Source organism: Doryrhamphus excisus, chromosome 1 (assembly GCF_030265055.1).
Source record: "Doryrhamphus excisus isolate RoL2022-K1 chromosome 1, RoL_Dexc_1.0, whole genome shotgun sequence".
Classification (NCBI taxonomy): Eukaryota; Metazoa; Chordata; class Actinopteri; order Syngnathiformes; family Syngnathidae; genus Doryrhamphus; species Doryrhamphus excisus.
Window position 1 is genome coordinate 20,007,996 of NC_080466.1, and position 23,067 is coordinate 20,031,062.

The 23,067-nt window shown below is 40.5% G+C and overlaps 1 protein-coding gene and 1 long non-coding RNA gene across 2 annotated transcripts; both read left to right on the forward strand.

The window, feature by feature from the left end:
* The first annotated feature begins 3,455 nt into the window (after window positions 1–3,455).
* LOC131099039 (dnaJ homolog subfamily A member 3, mitochondrial-like) lies at window positions 3,456–8,721 on the forward strand. Its single transcript, XM_058046010.1, has 12 exons — window positions 3,456–3,702; window positions 3,984–4,120; window positions 4,198–4,281; window positions 4,359–4,556; window positions 6,244–6,396; window positions 6,481–6,628; window positions 6,690–6,754; window positions 7,200–7,328; window positions 7,431–7,546; window positions 7,623–7,717; window positions 8,183–8,314; window positions 8,425–8,721. Exons 1-11 carry the CDS (start codon window positions 3,501–3,503, stop codon window positions 8,299–8,301), a joined length of 1,446 nt encoding a protein of 481 aa, XP_057901993.1. The 5' UTR covers window positions 3,456–3,500; the 3' UTR covers window positions 8,302–8,314; window positions 8,425–8,721.
* Window positions 8,722–18,586: 9,865 nt separating this feature from the next.
* On the forward strand, window positions 18,587–21,149 carry LOC131099087 (uncharacterized). The gene is made up of 3 exons (XR_009117931.1): window positions 18,587–18,721; window positions 20,780–20,913; window positions 21,022–21,149. It is a non-coding gene; the product is annotated as an uncharacterized LOC131099087 (long non-coding RNA).
* The last annotated feature ends 1,918 nt before the right edge of the window (window positions 21,150–23,067 follow it).

Here is a 23,067-nt window from a genome sequence, read left to right on the forward strand (position 1 = left end):
GAAGGGTGAAAATGTACCAAAACGTAAATACTATAGGTTAGATTGACTTGAAATTTCTCCCACAGTTCAAGCGCTCTCCAAAACACACACTTGCCCAATGATTTGCCCACTCATTATAAATCTTGGAGGATATCTGTCATACATTTATGTTACCATGTCTTTTAAAGCATTTGACCCCAACCCATAGGGGGCGCCACAAATGTCACAAAATAGTATGACATCATAGCAGCAGCACAACCAATGAATTGAATGTTTCAGGTCAGATAAATAGCGGAACTTACAATGGAAAGTACCAAAGATAGCCTTATAGTTGGAGATACAGTAAACCTCGGATATATCGGACTCGGATATATCGGAAATTCTCTCACAACGGACAGATTAAAAAAGAACCGATTTTTCTGTAATGCATTCATTCATTCATTTTCTACCGCTTTTTCCTCACGAGGGTCGCGGGGGATGCTGGAGCCTATCCCAGCTGTCTATGGGCGAGAGGCGGGGTACACCCTGGACTGGTCGCCAGCCAATCACAGGGCACATATAGACAAACAACCATTCACACTCACATTCATACCTATGGACAATTTGGAGTCGCCAATTAACCTAGCATGTTTTTGGAAACCGGAGAACCCGGAGAAAACCCACGTATGCACAGGGAGAACATACAAACTCCACACAGAGATGGCCGAGGGTGGAACTGAACCCTGGTCTCCTAACTGTGAGGTCTGCGCGCTAACCACTAGACCGCTGTGCTGCCCTTCTGTAATGCATTTCCAATAAAAATTCATTGCATATATCGGATTTTTTATCGGATAACAGATTTCGCCTATTTCGGACAAAATCTCCAGTCCCGTTCCAATGCATTTCCATTAAATTTCCCTCGCATATATCGGATGGCCGCATCGTGGCGCTCCGAAGCTAGCTGACATTCTGAGACGTTTTAAAGCAGAGGACATTTTTAATGCCGACGAAACTGGGTCAGAAAACACCCTGGGATTTATTGAATGAGATCTTAACCTCACTATTGGAAATAACGTAGGCCTGACGGGCGTAACAGGGCCTAGCTTAATTAACAATTTGTTATGCTCAGAGTCCAATAAAGTTAAATTCTCATTACCTTACGTCTCTTTTCATTGCCCAGTCCAGGTACATTGGAAACATAGTCAAGGAAGTGCCTTTTTATAACGGATAAAATCCGATTTACGCATATAAATCCGATATATGCGTAAAACGGACATTTTCCGATATACGCATAACGGATTTTGCTTATATCGGACAAAACCAGTGGGAATAGTTGAATCCGATATATCTGAGGTTTACTGTACGATAAAGAAATGCATTTATAAATACAAAATGTGGGTTGTGGATACCAGCATTTTGTGAATGTTCTGGTAAAACAAGCACATTCGGTTGAAATAAGCTGTGAAAATAAATATTGAGTATCTCTTTTTATTTTCATTTTGTACAAACTTTGAGAAAGTGAAGTCACTTTGCGTCACATGACGAGCCAGCAAGAAGCTGAGTTGAAAAGGATTGCAAACATGACTCAACAAGGAAGTCTTTGTGTGTACTCGCTGATTTGCTAACCCGTGATGTTTATGTGTGACGTTAAAAGGTCACTGTGGTATCTCCGGCGGGCAAACCCATGATAGCTCCGCTTTGAACAAAGTACAAAACAGCATTGGTCAGCAATATTTTCATCTGTAAAGGGGAACTGCATTAAAAATGAACACATATTGTATCCCTTTTCTGTGCATTATAACAGGAGAAAACGACTTTGTATGAGCTAGCTAACAATGCACTTCATTGGGATGTACCTATTTCCACGATGATGCCCTCTAACACCATTTTATCGTTTGATATACATACTGTAATCATCCATTAACGATCCATCCAACAAAATTGATGATAGCATGTAATCTTGCCGCATATTTATGATTTAAAAAAATTCCAAAACTTCTTTCCTAGGCACATTGATTGATAAATAAATACAGCGACAACACTTACAATGTCTCTTTTAGATGGCTGTGTCTTCCAGCACAAGACGTTTGCTTCAATTTGACAGTAAATAAGCATCTTGTTGAGTCTTTGTAGCGAAATATAGAGCTAGGTATCCATTCTTCTGTCTGTGAATGATGCTGAGACAAGCGGTTAGCGAGGTTAGCGGTTAGTCCGCCAGAAGAATATAGTTTTTTCGTGTTAGCTGCTACAATAAACATATCGCTGTAGCTTGGTTAATGTACAAGTCAGTTATGTAAACGGAACACTGTTTTAGCATCAAAATAGATATTTCTCGTGGTATCCATTGTTAGCTAGCTCATATTAACTCATTTTCTCACGCGAGAAGGCACAGAAAAGATATATACACATAATAAATATGTGTAGAAAAGTGAAGTTCCCCCTTTAATAACAAACATTTCTGATCCATTATTAAAGTTATCAGGGTGGTTTGGTATTCAATATGGATTTATGTTGACAACTTTATCACTGGTGTTCCTCAAGGCTCACTTTCAGGGACATTGCTATTTTCTCTTTATGTTATTCCTTAGAATCGTACTCATTAAAATACTGCATACAAACAGTAGATAAATAAAGGTGTTCGCAGAATCACATTGTTGCAGTGGTACTTGTACTACAGTTTAAAAAGCGGTGCCATAACCGGGCCAAAAGTACTATACTGACATTTATTTATAATTGAGGTGGTGGACATTTGGTTAAGAGGTCCAAAATCTGGGTCAGTCCGATTGTGCTTTTCTCTATATAGTGTGTGCTTTGTGTCCAGGTCTGACAATGAAAAATGGAGCACTATTACTGTGTGTGTGTGTGTGTGTAGGGTGGAAAGTGTAGTAGCGTCTGGATAACCGATACCCCTGACCCCATCTCCCACTGATATGATGACTTGACCACATCGCTGGAGATTAAAAGCAAAGAATGAGCTAAGGATAATCCATAAAGACTAGCCTTAAAGGCATTTGTATTCCTATATCACTCCAAATTGTGGCATCTCTGGCCGTTTTGTATGCAGTTCCAAATAAAGGGGCCATTTTTAATGGGTTCGGTCACATGTCAACCTCCTCTGGTAATAAACATTCCACACTTATAGCTGGTAGGTTGGCTTGGAGATTGCTTGGAATGAGAACTTGAACTTTGCCTGAATAATGGTGTTAAAATTAGACTCCCCTGTTAGTAAAAATAACAATATAAAAGAGTACATACATGAAGAAATTGCTTGGTAAATTGAACTCTAAGTCGTTTTATGTGGTCAATCACAGATTGGGGGCGTCATCTGTTGTTTAGAGAAGGGATAGCAAGCGTGGTAGTCATTAAACACGATTAAATCATATTAGCGTTCATGTTACGCCACAACAATATTCAGCATATCATATATATTGTAGTCATTTATTTTTTGCATGATGTTAAATCAAAAACAATGATCATCATAAACAAACGCTTCTCTTGCACATGCGCAGGGCGTTTCTTTGCCGGAAGTGACGATTTTTAAAATGGCGTCCTCCACTAGCCGGCTGGCTACATGCTGTCTGACACCATTTGTTGTTTCTCGAATAAACTATGGTCGTATACAGGCGGTGTCCGTCCGACGTGTGGCGCTTTGGGTGGCGGCTTCGCCCGCATATCGAGGAAGGTTTGCTGCTAATTTGAGTTTGTGGAGACACAAAAAAACGGTGACATTGAACAGACTGGCAGGTGAGTGAGCTTGTTAGCGTCACCAAAACAGTCTTTACACCAAAGACAATCATGTTAAAATGTCATCTCGGTTAGGTGTTGTATATGAAAGGTGACAAAATAAATGACGTAAATAATGGCTGTTTGATGACATCAGTGTTTTACACTGACCTTGCTGCTGCAGTTGTATCTGTAGAATGAATGTAATAATGTAGAATGACAGTAAGTAGGCAAATGGTGTGTGATAGGATGTTTGGAAGGTGACAAGTGATGCTGACATATATGTGTTGTCTTGTCTGCAGTGTCCAAGCGTCCCCATGTCATCGCTGACCGATGTTTCCACTCCAGCAGAAGATGTTCAGACAAGCAAGACTTCTATGAGGTGCTGGGACTCACCCGCACAGCCTCACAAAAGGAAATCAAGAAGGCATATTATCAGGTGACGAGCTACCAATTTAGCTACTTCTTTCTATCCTGAAAACACGTCTTCACGTCTAATCATCTTTATGTTTACAGTTGGCGAAGAAGTATCACCCAGACACCAACCCAGATGACCCTGAGGCCAAAGAAAAGTTTGCCAAGCTGGCTGAAGCCTATGATGTACAACAGAACACTCTCACGCCAGTTTATACTACACGTCTGCTGAGAGCTGTTTCTAATATTTTGGTCTCCTGTAGGTGCTGAGTGATGAGCTGAAGAGGAAGCAGTATGATACATACGGCTCGGCGGGCTTTGACCCAAGCCGTACAAACCAGCAGCAGCAGTACAGAGCTGGCAGCGCCACTTTAGACCCAGAGGAGCTCTTCAGGAAGATCTTTGGGGATTTCACAAGCGGCTTCAGAGATGTCAACAGCATGTTTGAACAAAGGCCTGAGGTAAAAAAAACAAAAACATGACCTACCACATTGAGCAAATACTAAGTAACTTAGATACTGAGACTTCAGAATGTGATATTAGCTCCCACTTCACTCGTCCATGTCACTACTTCCTGAAGCTGCACTGTTAAGCATCATGGGAAATGTAGTTGTTAGCCATGATGTTCAAAGTATGGCTTATGGGAGCCACACACGGAAGCCCACAAACAACTGCAATTGGCGAAACTCATCTGCAAAGCGTTGCAACACAAGTGAGCGACGTGTTCACAATCAGAGCAAACTGCCCGAGTCTCCCACGGTTTTGATGTAGAGCAGAGGTAGGGAACCTATGGCTCGGGAGCCAGGTAGGGCTCTTTTGATGACTGTATCTGGCTCTCAAGCATTTCTTACCACAATAAAAATGCATTTTTGCTAACATTTTAAAGTAAACATCACAGAAATGATGAAAAATAATATTCAAAATCAACAACTTTCTTATGCATTTTAATTCGTCCTTCTATATTCTGCTGCAATACGGCCAACCATATCTATCTTTCCTGATGATATTTTCCAGGTCAAACACCAAAACTTGATTATTACTGGGTAATGCTGTAGTCTACCTCGGTCATTGAGATGTCAAAAAAACATGTAAATGTAAACTTTCCTCCTTTAGTCAAATAGCTAAAGCTGCAGAACCAAGCCTTCTGGTGAAGATGGCCAAAAGAATGAAATACGTGTACTGAATACGGTTCAAAACTATGCAGCAGCAGAAGTTGCATTAATGGCAGCAAGTATTTGATTTATTATTAGACACTGCGCTGCTCACGAAAGTATGCTGGCCACACCCCATTGGCATGGGGTAGTGTGCCTGGTCTACATAATTAGAGCCCATTATATCTAAAACTGTTGGTCTTACATAAAAATGCACACATTTTATTGCATTCAAAATGTATATGGCTCTCACAGATACACATTTTAAAATATCTGGCCTTCATGGCTCTCTTAGCCAAAAAGGTTCCCGACCCCTGATGTAGAGGGAGAAAGAGGAGAAAAAGCAGGCGGCATTGATAGAGTATTTTTATTAGTCAATACAGTAGTTGTTGTAAATTCCCTCATTGTTAATGTAATGTTTAGTACAGGCACTGTTCAGGGCAAACTTAGGTTTGTACCAGGCAGCTTGTGGGGCAACTAAGGGGTCCTCAGTAGGACTACAGCTTGCCATTCGGTACGTCAGAAGGCTTGCTCTTGTACTGTATATGTCTGTCTGCGTTTGTGATAAAGGTAAGTTAATGGGCTGTTAACGATTCGTTTGCGACCATTATTTATATGCAAATTAGGTGGTGAATTTCGCCCATTGTTTTGTGTATTAGAGAGTAGAGTATTGTACTGACAGTTCAAGTGCTAGCTAACCTGTTGCCGCCCTTTCCAAATACAGTATGTGTATGTGTAAATTAGCATGTGCTGTTCTAAGCTTGTGACTTGCATTTATGCTAATGTTCATTCATTACAGACACCAGACCCATTATGACATACTACTCACAAATGAATCTGTTGGATGGAAATTGGACTGTAAAGTAATAAAGTTCACACAGTTCTGCTACTGTGTCCGGACTCACTCTCTGACCGAAGTCCGATCTCCCCCACAGTACTTGTGTTGTGTCCTAGCGCTCACACACTGATGTGTTTCTCCTGCCTTCCTGTCTAATAGTTTATGATGGAGCTGACGTTTGCTGAAGCGGCCAAAGGTGTCAACAAGCAGCTGTCTGTGAACATGGAAGACGACTGCCCGAGGTGCGACGGAAAGGGCAACGAACCCGGAACCAAAGTGTCTCACTGTCACTACTGCAACGGCACCGGCACGGTGGGTCATGCTCGCTCAAAGTAGAAGCCTTGTGTTTTATTTATAAATCATTTTTTATGAACAACGTGCGCGTCCCCTTCATAGGAGTCGCTGCACACAGGCCCTTTCATGATGCGCAGCACGTGTCGGCGCTGCAGTGGCAAAGGCACCATCGTAATCACACCCTGCGTTCTGTGCCGGGGCTCGGGTCAGGCCAAGAAGAGGCAAACTGTTACGGTGCCAGTTCCTGCTGGTGGGTTACCACCTCAGAATGTTGTTTAAGATGGAAGTTGATACATGGTGTTTCTTTACAGGGGTGGACAACGGGCAGACTGTGCGCATGTCCGTTGGTAAAAAGGAAATCCTCATTACTTTTCGGGTAAGTTGTCAGCAAAGTTACATGTTTTGTATAGATAGATAGACTATATTATTGTCTTTGCACAATAACACAGCAGTGAAATTGGCAACGAAATGCCTGGCTCCCGTATAATAATAAATAATAACAACAATGTGGAGAATAAATAGAATATGAACAACAATGTACAGCGTAAACAGTAAATTGCACAAATAATTTAAATAATTTTGAATATCTCTAATAATATATATGTATATTAATAAGTAATAATGTAATTAATTAATAATAATGAATTAATAATATACTTAATCAATAATTATTTAATAATGAATTAATTAATTATCTATTTAATAATTATATAATGTAATTAATAATAATTATTTGATTATTATTTACTAATAATATAATTGATAATAATTATTTCATAATTAATTAATATGAATATATCTAATACAATGGGGCCTTTTAGGTCCAGAGGAGCCCTGTGTTCAGGCGGAATGGAACCGACATTCACTCAGACGTGATGATCTCTGTGACTCAAGCCATCCTGGGGGGCACAGCCACCACCCAAGGCCTCTATGAAACCATCAGTATACTAGTGAGTCACAGCATCATACTGAATATTGTGACCGATGTCTAAACTTTATAAATGAATATTTATAAATACTCCCTCTATTTTTACTCTTTAAATTGCTATCAGGTTCCGGCTGGCTGCCAAGCGGGTCAGGTGATCCGGCTGCAGGGGAAAGGCATTCGGAGGATGAACAGTTACAGCTACGGTGATCACTACGCTCACATCAAGATCAGAGTGCCCAAGTAAGAGACGTCACTGTTTTGTCTTTATGTACATGAATATCAATCCTATCATTCAGTTGTGGTTGTTTGTCTACAGGAAGTTGACGCGGAAACAGCACACTCTGATGCTAAGCTATGCCGAGGAAGAGACGGATGTTCCTGGGACGGTTAACGGTGTCAACCGCTCTTCTGGTCAGATTTTCTTTTTTTTTTTTTTTTAATGAAGCCATTAGGCACAGAAAGAGTCTGAATTTACTGCAACTGTTTCAGAGCTCGTTTAGAGAGCCCGGTGAGAAGGCTGTTACAGTTTACAGTGAAAGAACATGAGTCTAATTATAAACATCGAACATTGGTATAAACCAGATGATGTTGGGAAATGGCAACATTGAGTTTACAATTTGATGGCAACCAACAAAGGATGCTGTCAATCCAAGCCCAACTTATTTGCTGCCTAAATGGGCTGCCGTAGAGATGAAAACAGTAATGTATTGACACGTGCTTGTGGATAGTTGTAGAAATATATTGTTCAAGTTCGTTTCCACACATTGACTCATGTTTCTTAACACAGATTGGTAGTCTGGAACTACTTATATGTTAACATTTGTTTATTTTCTCCACCATTTATCTTATGTTGCACTTACGTCATGTGTCCAACAGAGGGAGACAGTGCATCAAGCTCCAGCGACAAGACAAGAAGCTCATCAGAGGGAGAGGACAAGCAGCAGCATAAAGAGGAGGGGGGCTTCTTGTCTAAATTAAAAAAAATGTTTACCTGAAACAATAACACAGGTGGGAGCCTACTCTAGCATTGCCAAATCCAGACTTAACTATAATAGTTTCCACATTCAGCTTTAACAGCATGTTGCTCTGTATGTTTATTGCTCTACTTTTGTGTTCAGCCAGGCAAACTCAACATGGCAAAAGAAGATACTGAATCCAGGAGCGAAGCAGGCACGTCAAGGCGGTTCTTAAGATGCGTTTGACGGATCTCGCCGGGCACACGCCACACGGAGCCACAGTGGAGCCCACCCTCAGTCAGAAGAAGACAAGGACAGCAACACTCATCACAGTGCCGTGCTTGAACAGCAAAAAGTGGCGGAAGGTTTGTAATATTGTAGGTTCAACTTGCAACAAACCTCTTGTAACATCTAATCTATATAGTTTGCTGTTGTACCAACACTGTAATAAATGTTTGTAAATACAGTTCAGATATCGTTGCACTTTAACTCATTTTAGCTATGCGTATTCAAGTACAGTCATCTCTCCTATGGGGAGTTTTCAAGCTTTGAAGACTCTAGAGCGAGAGAGAGAAAGGTTGAAGTTAAATGCAGGCTATGCATGCGGTCTGGTTGGTTTGGTACCACAGAGAATGCTCTCTTCTAAGCATGTCTTGTGCGGTTTACATTAGACAAGCATCCCAATAAAAGCTAAGTATGTGGGCACAATACATGTATGCCGACAAACCAGTACCGATGCTCCACCTCCTGTCTGCTGTGGCTACAACTAATTATTGTGTTCCATGGAGATTTTGGGGGGTTTAGTGTTTAGTTTACTGCGGTGTTGCGGTCCAATAATTCCATTATTTGCTTATTTGGACATATTGAGAACATTTTCTCTAAAAAGGGTTCAAGTCGTTATCATAGTGCAATACACATACTTTGAGTTTATCCATGTATGAGAAATTCTGTAAGTTGTCCAATATTTTTTACTCTATCTGATACAGTAAACCTCGGATATATCGGATATATCGGACTCGGATATATCGGAAATTCGCTCACAACGGACAGATAAAAAAGAACCAATTTTTCTGTAATGCATTTCCAATAAAAATTCATTGCATATATCGGATTTTTTATAACGGATTTCGCCTATTTCTGACAAAATCTCCAGTCCCGTTCCAATGCATTTCCATTAAATTTCCCTCGCATATATCGGATGACCGCATCGTGGCAGGCCGCTATACAACGTCGTTTGTAGCGTTGCCTGCGCGTCCAGGTACATTGGAAACATAGTCAAGGAAGTGCCTTTTTATAACGGATAAAATCCGATTTACGCATATACCGGATATAAATCCGATATATGCGTAAAACTGACATTTTCCGGTATACGCATATAACGGATTTCGCTTATATCGGACAAAACCAGTGGGAACAATTGAATCCGATATATCCGAGGTTTACTGTATTTTGGAAAACATACTGTGGTACATCAGTTTTTGTTAATTTGCTCTAAAAGGTTCAACAAAATAGATACGATAAGTGATTATTTTTTTCATGAAGCAAATTCCAATCAAAAATATGACAAAAAATATTATTCAGAATAATTATGGTAATGGTAATGGTTTTATTTCATTTGAACATGCGTCTGATTCCAATTGAGTGCACCCCATAATCAGTTCACAGTTCCACATGTCCAAAAGGAGTAGGAAGAAGCAAAGCTTATTAAATCCTACCCCTCCATCTGGTACTTTTACAATCAGTAACTGTTACATTTGTTCACTTCCTGCTTTCCTAATATAGTTTATAGTATTTTTTTTATTTTTTTAATTATAGTTTTACTTGCAGAAAAGAGATACATTTTTATAAATGATGAATGAAAGAGATACATTTTTATCTTTATTGCAGAAAGGGAGGAGGGCAAATTGCGGGCACTTGCAACTTTCTTTGGCCCCATGGCAGGTTATTTTGCAGTTAACTGAGCTGTACTGTAACTGAGCACAATACGGGACAAAAGGATTAGTTGATGTGTAATATTGTCCAAAAACTGAGACAGTGTACTGAGACAACTCTAGGCAAAATTTTGCTGAATTTTTTTTTCTTCTTCAAAACCAAAACCAAGCTTTAACTTTATCGTCAGAAACTGAATACATAAGTGCACTGCCGATTGGGATGTCATGCAGCTTCATGTCCCGAAATCCCAACTATCCCTTTAACAGGACTCTTAACTGTCCTGCTGAACAAATTACTTTTATAGTACATGCACTTCACATTTGTAAACATGTGTTTTGTATATATGCAGGAGAAGACATTTACATATAGAGGTTGCACATGTTTTTCTTTCTTGGGGGAAAATGTATTTTCAAAGCACCCGTGGGAATGCTGAAAACTGTTGTTCCTCCTTTTTTCCTCTTCTGCTGTGGGCCTCAGTCGTGTCATAAATTGCCTCCGTCTTCCGTCATTCTGTTCTTAAATCACTCATGTAATTATCATGTAGTGTTGGTTGTGTTGCGTTTGTGGGCTCAAAAGTGCAGCATTTGCTGGCGGAAATGTTTCTGTGAACACAATACTTTTTATGACGCACATACTAGCCCTGCACTATCATGCAATTATATTATTTATAATATATTTCATTAACGGATTATAAAATGTTATGCAATGTGTTTTGACACAAATATAAGACGAACCCGGAATAACAATATTTAATCACATTTTTGTGTGTTTCTTTATAGTTCACTGGTATGTCGGGAAGAAAAGATCTGGCCTGGTGCAAAGGCATTTGGTTTGCACATAAAAAGCCGAATATAAGACATCTCAAACAAATATAAGCAGTCTCAAACTCATTTTATCTTGGGGCCGCTGGAGGTAGAATGTAGTTGAGGCTGAGCTGCATCAAGAATTGAGTGCTTCCCAGCATGCTTTGCGGCACTTGTTTTCCAAAAATGTGCTCAATTTACATTGAAAGTTAACATAATTGTTTGTTATTCCCCGCAGGAATTAGTAGTTGCCCTCAGGTTGTGAGTTTGAAACTAAAATGCATCCATTAATGGGGCAATATATATCCTGGTTCAATTAAAATTGGTATTTAAACAATTCTCGTCATGCACTTTGCATTTTGACGTGAGACCACATGGAACAATTGATCAAATGTGTGTTAGCTTGTAACTTACTCTCATACACTTGACATTTTGGTTAAATTTAATGTAATATTTAGAATTACTATATGCCATGGGCCAAAAAAGGTATTATTAAGAATGTGTATTATTGCAGTCATACAGTATAACACCATTCAATGATCACTGTAACCTCCCTGCTGCCTCGACTAATTAATATGTTCAAACTGCTCCAAAACAAAAACAAGCCACCTTATTGACATTCAAATGCATCATGTTAAACACAAAGTCAGCAAAGACTAATTAAACGCTGACATCCTTAATGACTTGACCTTGTATGTGACTAAAGAGCCAGACTCTCCTTGTTAGGTCTGACAAACACATGAAAGTGGCCATGTGTCAATCACCCGTGACTGACAGCCGGTTGCCGGGAGTAACTGGGAAACACGGGACCAAGTCTGGCATCCATAATAATATGGACTGCCTCTAGGGGGGACAGCACAAAGACTCCTAAAAGTGGCTACGAGGCTAATTGGACTTTTAGAGATAATAATAGATCCCGAAAACCAGAAAGTCAACATGTGTGAAAGTGTTAGGGCACATAATAGTGACAATGTGTTGAATCCATCCTGAATGGTCTTTACTTAACTGGTGGTCCGCTGGGAAAATAGGTTAACGTGGCTACCTTTAAGACTACAAAGCTTGCTGCAATGTTCCCAGGGTTTTAGTCAGGCCATTTAGGAAAATCAACTACACAGACACTCATTAGAGCAGTGATTTTCAACCACACTAGTGTGCCTTGAGAAATTGTCCAATATCACTTTTTATAATTAACATTTATTAATCATTATTTGCAAATATTATGTCAATATCCACGTATACGTGGATCCAAATATTCCAATTGCATTTGGTTTATTTGCTCAAATGGAAAGAATTGAACTTTTGTATGCGCCTCATTCCGAAAGAATAGTGCCAATCCGAATGAATATATAATCGGATTAACAGGTTTGGAATATTCCTTTCCCCAATCCGATTGAGGTATCTTGTAGGCGCTCAAACGGAAAGTTGTCAGGGTGCGTTTTTCTTCATCTGTACTTTATTGGCGGATGGCAAGCAGCTTTCGTGTGCATTAGCGCCATCTGTGGAACAGAATCTAAACTCTTCTATACGCCATTCATAAATCCATAAGTCAAAAGAAAATATATATCTATATAAAACATGTACCGAGTTGAATTAGAAAATATTAGCAAGCTTGAATTTGATCCTTTCCTGGTTAAATTTATCATATCGCATGCTCAGATATGACGTAACACGCAGCTCCAGAGGTTCTTCAGTTTTAAAAATGGAGGCCAGCAATCGGCACTGGACTGATACGGAAAGTTTGTTTTTGATTCAAACTAAATTTCAAGACTGGACAAACAAAAAACTGGCAATACGGAATTATTCCAACAAGTGAAAGAACAACTCAGGGAAGTCGGTTTCACGTGATGTTGGTGTTTACGCTTTTCTGGGCATGCCCCATTGACTATTCTGGTTGATTATAGCGACGCATGTAGACAAGAGATTGGAATATTCCTTTTCATGTATACCATTGTTTCCGGAAAAGTCATTCGGAAAGAGAAAAACTCCTGTCGAGTGTCCGTGGTGTAAAGACCGGCAGAGCAATGTAATATCGGTCCGTGTGGCAACACCTAGCTCGTTCTTCCTATAGACTTAGTGATGTTTTCCAATGTAAAAAAAACGTGCCGTGGCTCAAAAAAGGTTGATAAACACTGCATTAGAGCACAAATCCTTCTCTATTCTGCTTGTCCTTGCTAGAGTCGTGGGGGTATGTATGTATGCTGGAGCCTATCCCGGTTGACTTCGGCCAAGAGGCGGGGTACCTGGACTGGTCCTGATGTTTCGTGATGCCCCTAGTCTGTAGTCATACAAATTAGTCCGTTACCCTTTTTTAGGATGTGGCATAGCAGTTGTAATGACAGAGGGTAAGATGTGTAGGGATATTTTTACTGTTTGTGTGTGTGTGTGTGTGTATGTGTGTGGGAGGCCAAACATTGCTTCCCGCCTGTTTCCCATTTTTCCTCAATGAGAGGAACTTATTTTCCACTTTCAGCCTGCATGTCCTTCCACCACCCCCCACCCCATCCTCAATAATTGGCAAGCCAGATCATTGCCACATGCATCTGCTATGTGTGTGTGTGTGTGTGTATTTTAAGTCAGTCTCAAGGGGCCAAAGAGACGTTCCTCGGAACCTAGATTGAGTATCAGATTACAAGATTACTTGATGTTTTCCATATGGGCTTTTATATAGAAATTTTGGACACTCCCACCCCCCCCAAGTCTCGCCAGTCCACTACCACAAAAAACACACACACATGCTGTCATACTTGGTTGTGTTTTTACACTGCTGACTAAGTAGCTTGTTTGTCCTCACCCCCTGTGCCACTCTTTGGCCTCCAAATGTATATTTTTAGTTTGGATTTATGGATCTTATGTTATTATAGCCATAGACACGAGGTGGAGTTCACAGACAAGTCAACAAATGGGATATTTTATCACTTAAGCTGGATCAACACTGCACATGTATTTGTAATTTTTATTTGAATTTGTTTGTTTTTAGTTGTATTTAGGGTTTTTTTTTTTACACTTTTCCGCTTGTGTATTCTTCCCCAGCTTTTTTGAGAAAGCAAAGATGAGATTCAGATGCAAAAACAAAAAAAGTTCAGTAAATATTTGAAAAAAAATAATTTTGAGGCCTATCTTTTTAATTTTTTTTTACTTAAAATAGTTGTTTCATCAGGTAATAAATGACAGATAATACATGAACCCGTACTGTACATGCTTGGTATCTGTTTACAATTCAGAATTTTATTTAGTTTTTTTTTTTTTACACTTTTCCGCTTGTGTATCCTACCCCAGCTTTTTTGAGAAAGCAAAGATGAGATGCAGATGCAAAAGCAAAAAAAAGCTCAGTAAATATTTAAAAAAAAAAAAAATTGAGGCCTATCTGTTTAATTTTTTTTACTTAAAATAGTTGTTTCATTAGGTAATAAATGACAGATAATACATGAACCCGTACTGTACATGCTTGGTATCTGTTTACAGTTCAGAATTTTATTCAGTTTTTTTTTACACTTTTCCGCTTGCGTATCCTTCCCCAGCTTTTTTGAGAAAGCAAAGATGAGATTCAGATGCAAAAACAAGAAAAAGCTCAGTAAATATTTGAAAAAAAATAATTTTGAGGCCTATCTTTTAAATTTTTTATACTTAAAATAGTTGTTTCATCAGGTAATAAATGACAGATAATACATGAACCCGTACTGTAAATGCTTGGTATCTGTTTACAGTTCAGAATGCTACTTAAACATAGTTTAGGTTTTATGATGGGTGCAATAATGGGACATTTGGAAAAGTCAGCTTCCCAGAACCCATTGTTTTCTATCTTGGAGGCTCCCCTCTATTATAAACTGCACTGCACTTTCTCATCATGAATTTTTCTGTGTGTATCCAGCCCCCCCCTTCAATATCTCCCCAGCCCCCCAACCGGACCAACTCTGGTGATTTTGTTGGCCTCATGTCTAGCACCCACCACTATAAATCACACAGCAGCGGCAGTTAGCAGTGTTATTAGCGAGGTGCCGACACAGAATGGCCAATGATGACTGAATGCAAGCACACACCAATGGGACATGGATATGTGAGTATTGCATACATACGATGCTTGAAGTTATGGTGTAATTAATAATACTTCAATAATGTGTCTTTTGGCAAAACATCCTCATTTTGCACGACACGTTGAGCTTAATCACTGTTGACCTTTAGGATGCCCGTCTGGTGCTACCGATCATGTGACATAAACAAACCACTGATACAGACCTCTGCAAGTCCCAAGAATGTACACAATCAAGTGCAAAGTCGTCATTCGCTCCTTTTTTTTTGTTTGATTTATTGGCTTTTAATGTGCCTGAAGTGTTCTGCTGCTCTGTGTTGGCTCAGGAACACGACCCAGCCCTGCATGATTGTTCCCGTAATGCAGGAGTGGTCCTGGCTCACACATAATGATTGTTTTTTTTTGTTTTGTTTTGTTTTTATAATGATTGTTTAGCTTGGAAAGTCAAATTAGGCCTAATTATATATAATGATAGTGCAGCTACAGGCACAATAGCCAAAGAATGAACGATGTGGCGGAATCAGATGCAGACATTTCAACTAAAAGTGTTTGATAGGGGAGAAAAACACAAGGGTACAGAACACAATGCATGTTCATATGCTGTAAAAAAAAACAAAAAAAAAAACAAGCAAAATTCACACTACAGCAAATCCATGAAAGGTGAACCGCTATGTCGGGCGGATTAATACAGTGCATGCCTGTTCAACCACACTGAGGAAGAATAACATTGCTTATTTGTTAACTTTTTACACATCATTATGGCTCCCGAGTGGAATAAAAGGAAAGCCATCAACATGGAAGTGAAAATGAACATCATAAAAAGCTCCAAAATAGGAGAAATGCCCACCATCATTGCAACCATCATTAAGGATAAGGACCATTGAATGCTACAGGGGTCATGGATACTGTGCACTGTTGCAAGGAAATCTGGTAGACTAGACAGGGAAAATATTTTAGACTGGAAGGCTTGCAAGTCAACCACAGGGATAAAAATAAGTCAAGTTTATTTATGTAGCATTTAATCACAAAAAAAGCCTCAAATGGGTTTTCAAGCAGGCAACAATACACGATACACAACATCCCCTGATTTGAACCCCCATCCCGGGTAAGGGAAAACTCAAAACCCATTTGGGGCAAACAGAAACCTTGACAAGGGACCACAAAAAGGGTCCAGGAGTACTATTAGGAATACTATTAACTCAATGCTAAAGTGTAAAAATAAGGCTTAAATTGGGACTTGAACATTTCTACTGAGGTAGCAGCTCTAATGTCAGTGGGTAGGGCATTCCACAATGTTGGAGCCCGAATAGAAAAGTGTCCTCTTTTTGGCCCTCGGTATTGTCAAAAGACCATCATAACAAGATTATATTTCCAAGATATTTTAAGTAATATATACTAAAATCTGGCTGCACGGCGGTCTAGTGGTTCGCACGCAGGTCTCACAGCTAGGAGACCCAAGTTCAATTCCACCCTCGGCCATCTCTGTGTGGAGTTTGCATGTTCTCCCCGTGCATGCGTGGGTTTTTTCCGGGTACTCCGGTTTCCTCCCACATTCCAAAAACATGCTAGGTTAATTGGCGACTCCAAATTGTCCATAGGTATGAATGTGAGTGTGAATGGTTGTTTGTCTATATGTGCCCTGTGATTGGCTGGCGACCAGTCCAGGGAGTAGCACGCCTGAAGACTGCTGGGATAGGCTCCAGCACCCCCGTGACCCTCATGAGGATAAACGGTAAAAAATGAATGAATGAATGTACCAAATTGCCAACATCCGACAGGCAGAGCAGGTAAAAAAGCGTCAAGTTGGAAGTTCCTACCAAAACAAATGTGTCTCAGCCTTTGACTGGAACATACAGCTGCTTGTGTTAAACATCTTCTAATTGGCTTCCAAGGGAGAAAATGTGTCGTCATGAAGATAATAGCTTTGCCGGTAAGGGCGTATCATCTCAATCTGCTACCTTGGAAGAAGAAAAGTAAAAGCTTCCGATGAGGAGAGGTGAGACAAAGGTGGCGAGAGCACAACAAGAAAAATGGCATCCCATTAGAGAGAAGACAAACATCAGACTTTGTGTGTCCTACAGAACGTTGGACACCCATCTCTGTGTGGAGTTTGCATGTTCTCCTTGTGCTTGCGTGGGTTTTCTCCGGTTTCCTCCCACATTCCAAAAACATGCTAGGTTAATTAGCGACTCCAAATTGTCCATAGGTATGAATGTGAGTGTGAATGGTTGTTTGTCTATATGTGCCCTGTGATTGGCTGGCCACCAGTCCAGGGTGTACCCCGCCTCTCGCCTGAAGACAGCTGGGATAGGCTCCAGCACCCCTGCTACCCTCGTGAGGATAAGTGGTAGAAAATGAACACATTAATGATTATACTAACATCTGAGGTAGACTGTATTGACCGGAATATAAGATGATCCCTTTTCGAAAAAAAATGTTTTTAAGACAACATCAAAGAAGTTTTCGATATTAGTGATCACCATTATCTTAAAGTTGCATTAGAAATCCTCTGCTGTTGGGTAGTTGAGACACTTTTTCCCCCCATCGGGCTTCTGTGTTGCATCCTTCCAGTGTGTGTGAGTGACAGGAAGAAAAGGTCTGACTCGCTTAGTTTGCATGTACAAATTTCCAGACTGCAAACCTTTTTTAGGCTTTTTTTTTTTTCCTGTGAAACATGCCGTCTTATATTCGGGTCAGTACTGTATTACTGAAAACAAACACATGTTGATGTACTGGTATAAAAGAAGTGAAGGTCTTGAAAGAGACGAGAATGAAATGTGCTGCATGCAAGACACAAGGGGAGTTTATTTTCCTCTTTTGTTGTAACAGCTGCAGCCATGCAGAGAGCGAGATAGACAGCACTGGAACACACACACACACACACACACACACACAGTGAGCTGTTAATATGCTGCACATTCCGCCAACTTCTGGCCACCAGCTTATTCATCAGTCAGTCAGGTCTACAGGAGAAAGACGCAGCCACGTCTACAAACAACACTTCAAATCTGACAAGGCTCGAAAAGTTTGCCATCAAGCACGTTCAGCTGTATGGAACGCAGGGACACAAAATTCATGGAACTCCGGTGATGTGATGTGGATTGGCATGAATCTGTCCTCTGTGTTTGCTGATGGCACTTTACGATTCCCCAAAGAGGAAGTGGTTGAATGGGTCAAAATGTGGTCACAAACACCAGCCTTCCCATGAGGGCGTAGTTGTTGACATGAGACAACCCTGAACACCGGATTGAATAAAAGCAGGGATTATGCAGTTTGCAGATGATTTAGCAGGAAGAATCACAGGAAACCCGAGTCGTCTCAGCTTGTTTTAACCCTGACAAATTCCCGGCTGTATGAAAACCTCGGCTTACAAATGATAATGTCACAATAAAACGTTTACAAGATAGTTGCATGCTCATAAAGATGGTGATTTAATGATCCATTCATTATCTTTAGTGATTGTGTAAGCATGGAAGAACATAAATCACAAAAATGATATTGTCTTTGTTATGTTATCTAGCATTCTCAATGCTTGGATGTGTGTGTGTGTGTGTTGTAGGTGCAGGTTGATGGGTTCTCTAGCAGGGAGCAGCACACTTAATGCTCGGTGCTTTAGAGGATTTAAACAGATCCCGCTGATCTGTGTGGATCTTCTTGCTCTCCTGCGCTGAGAACGTACTCTCTGGCTTTGCAGAAGGTAATCCTCGCTGCTGTGGGTAATGATTGACACATAGAATGCCCAATGACTGCATTAATAATGACTACACGTGTGCTACTGTAAATGTCTGAACTTGGTGAGTAGTTTTGGAGGCTACATGTTCATGATGAGGTCTAGTGGTTAGCGCGCAGACCTCACAGCTAGGAGACCAGGGTTCAATCCCCACCCTCGGCCATCTCTGTGTGGGGTTTGCATGTTCTCCCCGTGCATGCGTGGGTTTTCTCCGGGTACTCCGGTTTCCTCCCACATTCCAAAAACATGCTAGGTTAATTGGCGACTCTAAATTGTCCGTAGGTATGAATGTGAGTGTGAATGGTTGTTTGTCTATATGTGCCCTGTGATTGGCTGGCGACCAGTCCAGGGTGTACCCCGCCTCTCGCCCGAAGACAGCTGGGATAGGCTCCAGCACCCCCGCGACCCTTGTGAGGAAAAGCGGCAGAAAATGAATGAATGAATGAATGTTCATGATGAATGATTAGCATGGATACACACTGACCAATCGGCGACACATCGAACGGCCAATGACTGCACGAACAGTGACTACACATGCGCTAGCGTAATCTTTGCTTGCCTTCATTACTATAACAAATGATTACATGAGTATACACTGACCAATCAGTGGTGCTGCGTGTAGTCATTGACACATAGACCGTCCAATGACTGCATGAACAGTAGCCACGTTTACATGAGGAGTTTTTCCTCTTTCTGAATGACTTTTCCGAAAACAATGGTAGACATGGAAAGGATTATTCCAATCTCTTGTCTACATGCGCCGCTATAATCAAACAGAATAGTCAATGGTGCATTCGCAGTAAAACGTAAACATCAACATCACGTGATACCAACTTCCCTGAGTTTTTCTTTCACTTGTTGGAATAACTCCGTATTGCCAGTTTTTCCTCAGTCCAGTCTTGAAATTTAGTTTGAATCAAAAACAAACTTTCCACAGCAGTCCAGTGCCGATTGCTCGCCTTCATTTTTATACTGAAGAACGTCTCGATCTGCGTATTACGTCATATCTCTGCATGTGCTGAAAGAACGCACCCGGGATCAATATAAACAGGAAAAGATAAAGTTCAATCTTGCTAATATTTTATAATTAAACTCGGGACATGTTTTATATAGATATATATTTTAAAGAAAAACTGGACTTGGGAATGGCGTATAGAAGTACAGTAAACCTCGGATATATCGGAAATTCGCTCACAACGGACAGATAAAAAAGAACAGATTTTTCTGTAATGCATTTCCAATAAAAATTCATTGCATATATCGGATTTTTTATAATGGATTTCGCCTCTTTCGGAAAAAATCTCCAGTCCCGTTCCAATGCATTTCCATTAAACTTCCCTCGCATATATCGGATGGCCGCATCGTGGCGCTCCGATTCGCCGAATCGTGACAGGCCGCTATACGACGTCATTTGCAGCGTTTGCAGCGTTGCCTGCGCGTCCAGGTACATTGGAAACATAGTCAAGGAAGTGCCTTTTTATAACGGATAAAATCTGATTTACGCATATACCGGATATAAATCCGATATATGCGTAAAACGGACATTTTCCGGTATACGCATATAACGGATTTCGCTTATATCGGACAAAACCAGTGGGAACAATTGAATCCGATATATCCGAGGTTTACTGTATTTAGATTCTGTTCCACAGATGGCAGTAATGCACACGAAAGCTGCTTGCCAACCGCCAATAAACAACAGAAGAAGAACGCACCCTGACAACTTTCCGATTGAGCGGGTACAAGATACCTCAATCGGATTGGGGAAAGGAATATTCCACCCCTGTGAATCCGATTCTAGGTTCATTTGGATTGGCACTTTTCTTTCAGAATGAGGTGTATACAAAGGTTCAATTCTTTCCGAAACTGGAATAAACCAAATGCAATTGGAATATTTGGGTCCATGTATACGTGGCTAGTGACTGCAAATGTTGGAATGACTCAATAATGAAAACCAAACAACCTATTCACATATTTTTTGGACCAAAAAAAACTTGACCTACCATTGCTCGGTATCATCCCCAGAGTACACCTGGATTAGGAAGATGGTTGATTCTGTGCCAGCAGTGGGAAGACAACACTGGTGAGAACACCGGCTTTGGCACGGACCGCCCAGACCACCCACCACCAGCCTGGACCGGCCTCTGCAATACAAACAGGTATTTTAGTGGCTTAAGGTTGATCTGGCTCGGATCTAACCTCAACGTGCATATGATCTACCTCCTCTTCCACACAATGACACCCACTTGTGGGTTCCATTTGTACAGATCAGTAGAAATGAGTCAGAGATGAATCCTGGCTGGCTTTGAACACTTTGGAACACGTAAGACGTGGGTGAGATGTGGATTCAGATGTCAACCCGCAGGAGGTTTACCGTCCCACATGTGCGTCCAGGCAAGTTTTTTCATTATATTCTTCAAGTTGGAGACAGGCAGACATATTCAAATTGGTGCACACACACACACACACATTTCTCTCTAAGATGATTTTTTCTCCATCTTCTTTTCCAACAATAACAACCTTGACTCACTCCTTCCAGTCAAGTAACTTTGCTGCTTCATCTCCACGTTTTGGGACTTTCCCCCCTCCCTTGTTTGCCTTCCTTGGAGAGCTTTGCTAGGTTATTAAAATCCCTCCTCCGTTCTGGTGGACCTGTCTCTTGTGTACCTCCACCCAAACTTATCCTTCTCTCCATGTTGGACCAGTTCTGAACCCCTAAAAAAATCTATCACCGCCCTCCCACCTTTATGGAAATGAGCTAAAACGTGACCATCGACATTCACAGTGAAGCTCTGTGGAGAGATGAAGTCCTCCCATGCAGCCCTGCTCCAACCACTTACGGGAACTGCTGTAACCTCATACACGAAATGAGCCGAAACCCTCAAACATTGCCTCGCCAAAAGAAGCAGGGAAAAGTGAAGTCACTTTCCAGTAGTTTGGGCCCAGTCGGACCAAGTCAACATTCAGGGCTACATTTATACTGAAGGATATGATTCCCAATTCGGATTTGGACATGCATGTACAAAACATAAGGTCCCACTCATTGCCACACTTATCAGAAGTGCAGATTGGTATAGTTTCCAAGATGCAGAATTGGGCCAAAATATGACATTTGTGCAAAATAAGGCAAAAATTTGTAGTTCATCAGTCCATATAATGCAGGGGTCTCAAACTCAATTTACTTGGGGGCCACTGGAGCTAGGGTCTGGGTGAGACTGGGCCGTATCATGTCCCCCCCCCCCCCCCCCCCCCCCCCCAAAAAAAAAAAAACAACGCATTTATTAAAAACAGAAAAATATACAAACTTTTTCGGTGCTTTGGTTCCGATTTTCTACAATAAAAGCTCTGATAAAACATTCCACTGTTCTCAAATATCTTAATTTTCATTGTTCTGCACAAAATAAGATGACAAATAAATAAACAAATCAAGAATAAAGAAAATCAATCAATCAGTAATAAATAAATAAATATAATAATAATAATAAAACGGCAAATAATAAAAACTTAAGAAACCACATATAGTTGGTGGGTAGACAAATTATTTTTTTCAGATTAAAATGAACAAAGCATTATTAGAGCCCTGTAGACATGACAAAACACGACTATAGTCACATTTATACTCTTTTTATTTACAACATATTGCGCAGCTGCAGGGTCTTGAGACACATGCTAACTCGCAAACTAGAGAGCTAGCGACCTAAACGGTAGCCTCCAAGTTATTTCCTTGAAACTTAAAAAGCCAAAAACTTACCACTTCCACACGGATAGGGAGGATAACTATTAACAGTTATTTAACCTTGAACATGAACATGAATCAAACGTAATAATTTTTTCTGGGTACATGATACCATACAGCATCCATATCAAACTTGCGCGGGCCGCACTAACATTAAACTTTTATATCAAGGCGGGGGCCTCAAACTAGTGTCCTGCGGGCCACATTTGGCCCGCGGGCCGCGTGTTTGGGACCCCTGATATAATGTGTCTACAAGCAGCCAGTTCTATCTGAAAACCTGTCTGCACATTCCAATACATTCATTTTAATATGTCTAGACAGATTTTTTTTATCCCTTGGAAGCGGACAAAATGCATGCATGTCGAAAAATGTCATGAACGGTAACAGAAATTGACTTTTGCATCAGCGTTTCTTGGAAACGAAAAGGCAGATAATTATAAGCAGCTGGTGGCAATCCTCCTGAAGTCTGACAAAGACTTGACATAAAATGTTTTTATATGTTTGTTTTTCATGTGTACACTAGTGGATGCCAGCATATAATATGTCATATAAACTCATCAAGTTTATCATTAGTCAT

Bases quoted from the DNA above. Each gene is read 5' to 3' on its own strand.
- LOC131099039 (XM_058046010.1), top strand. From the start codon at position 3,501: ATGGCGTCCTCCACTAGCCGGCTGGCTACATGCTGTCTGACACCATTT. The intron at 4,557-6,243 runs GTAAAAAAAACA...CCTGTCTAATAG, and splicing joins TGTTTGAACAAAGGCCTGAG to TTTATGATGGAGCTGACGTT. The intron at 7,329-7,430 runs GTGAGTCACAGC...AATTGCTATCAG, and splicing joins ATGAAACCATCAGTATACTA to GTTCCGGCTGGCTGCCAAGC.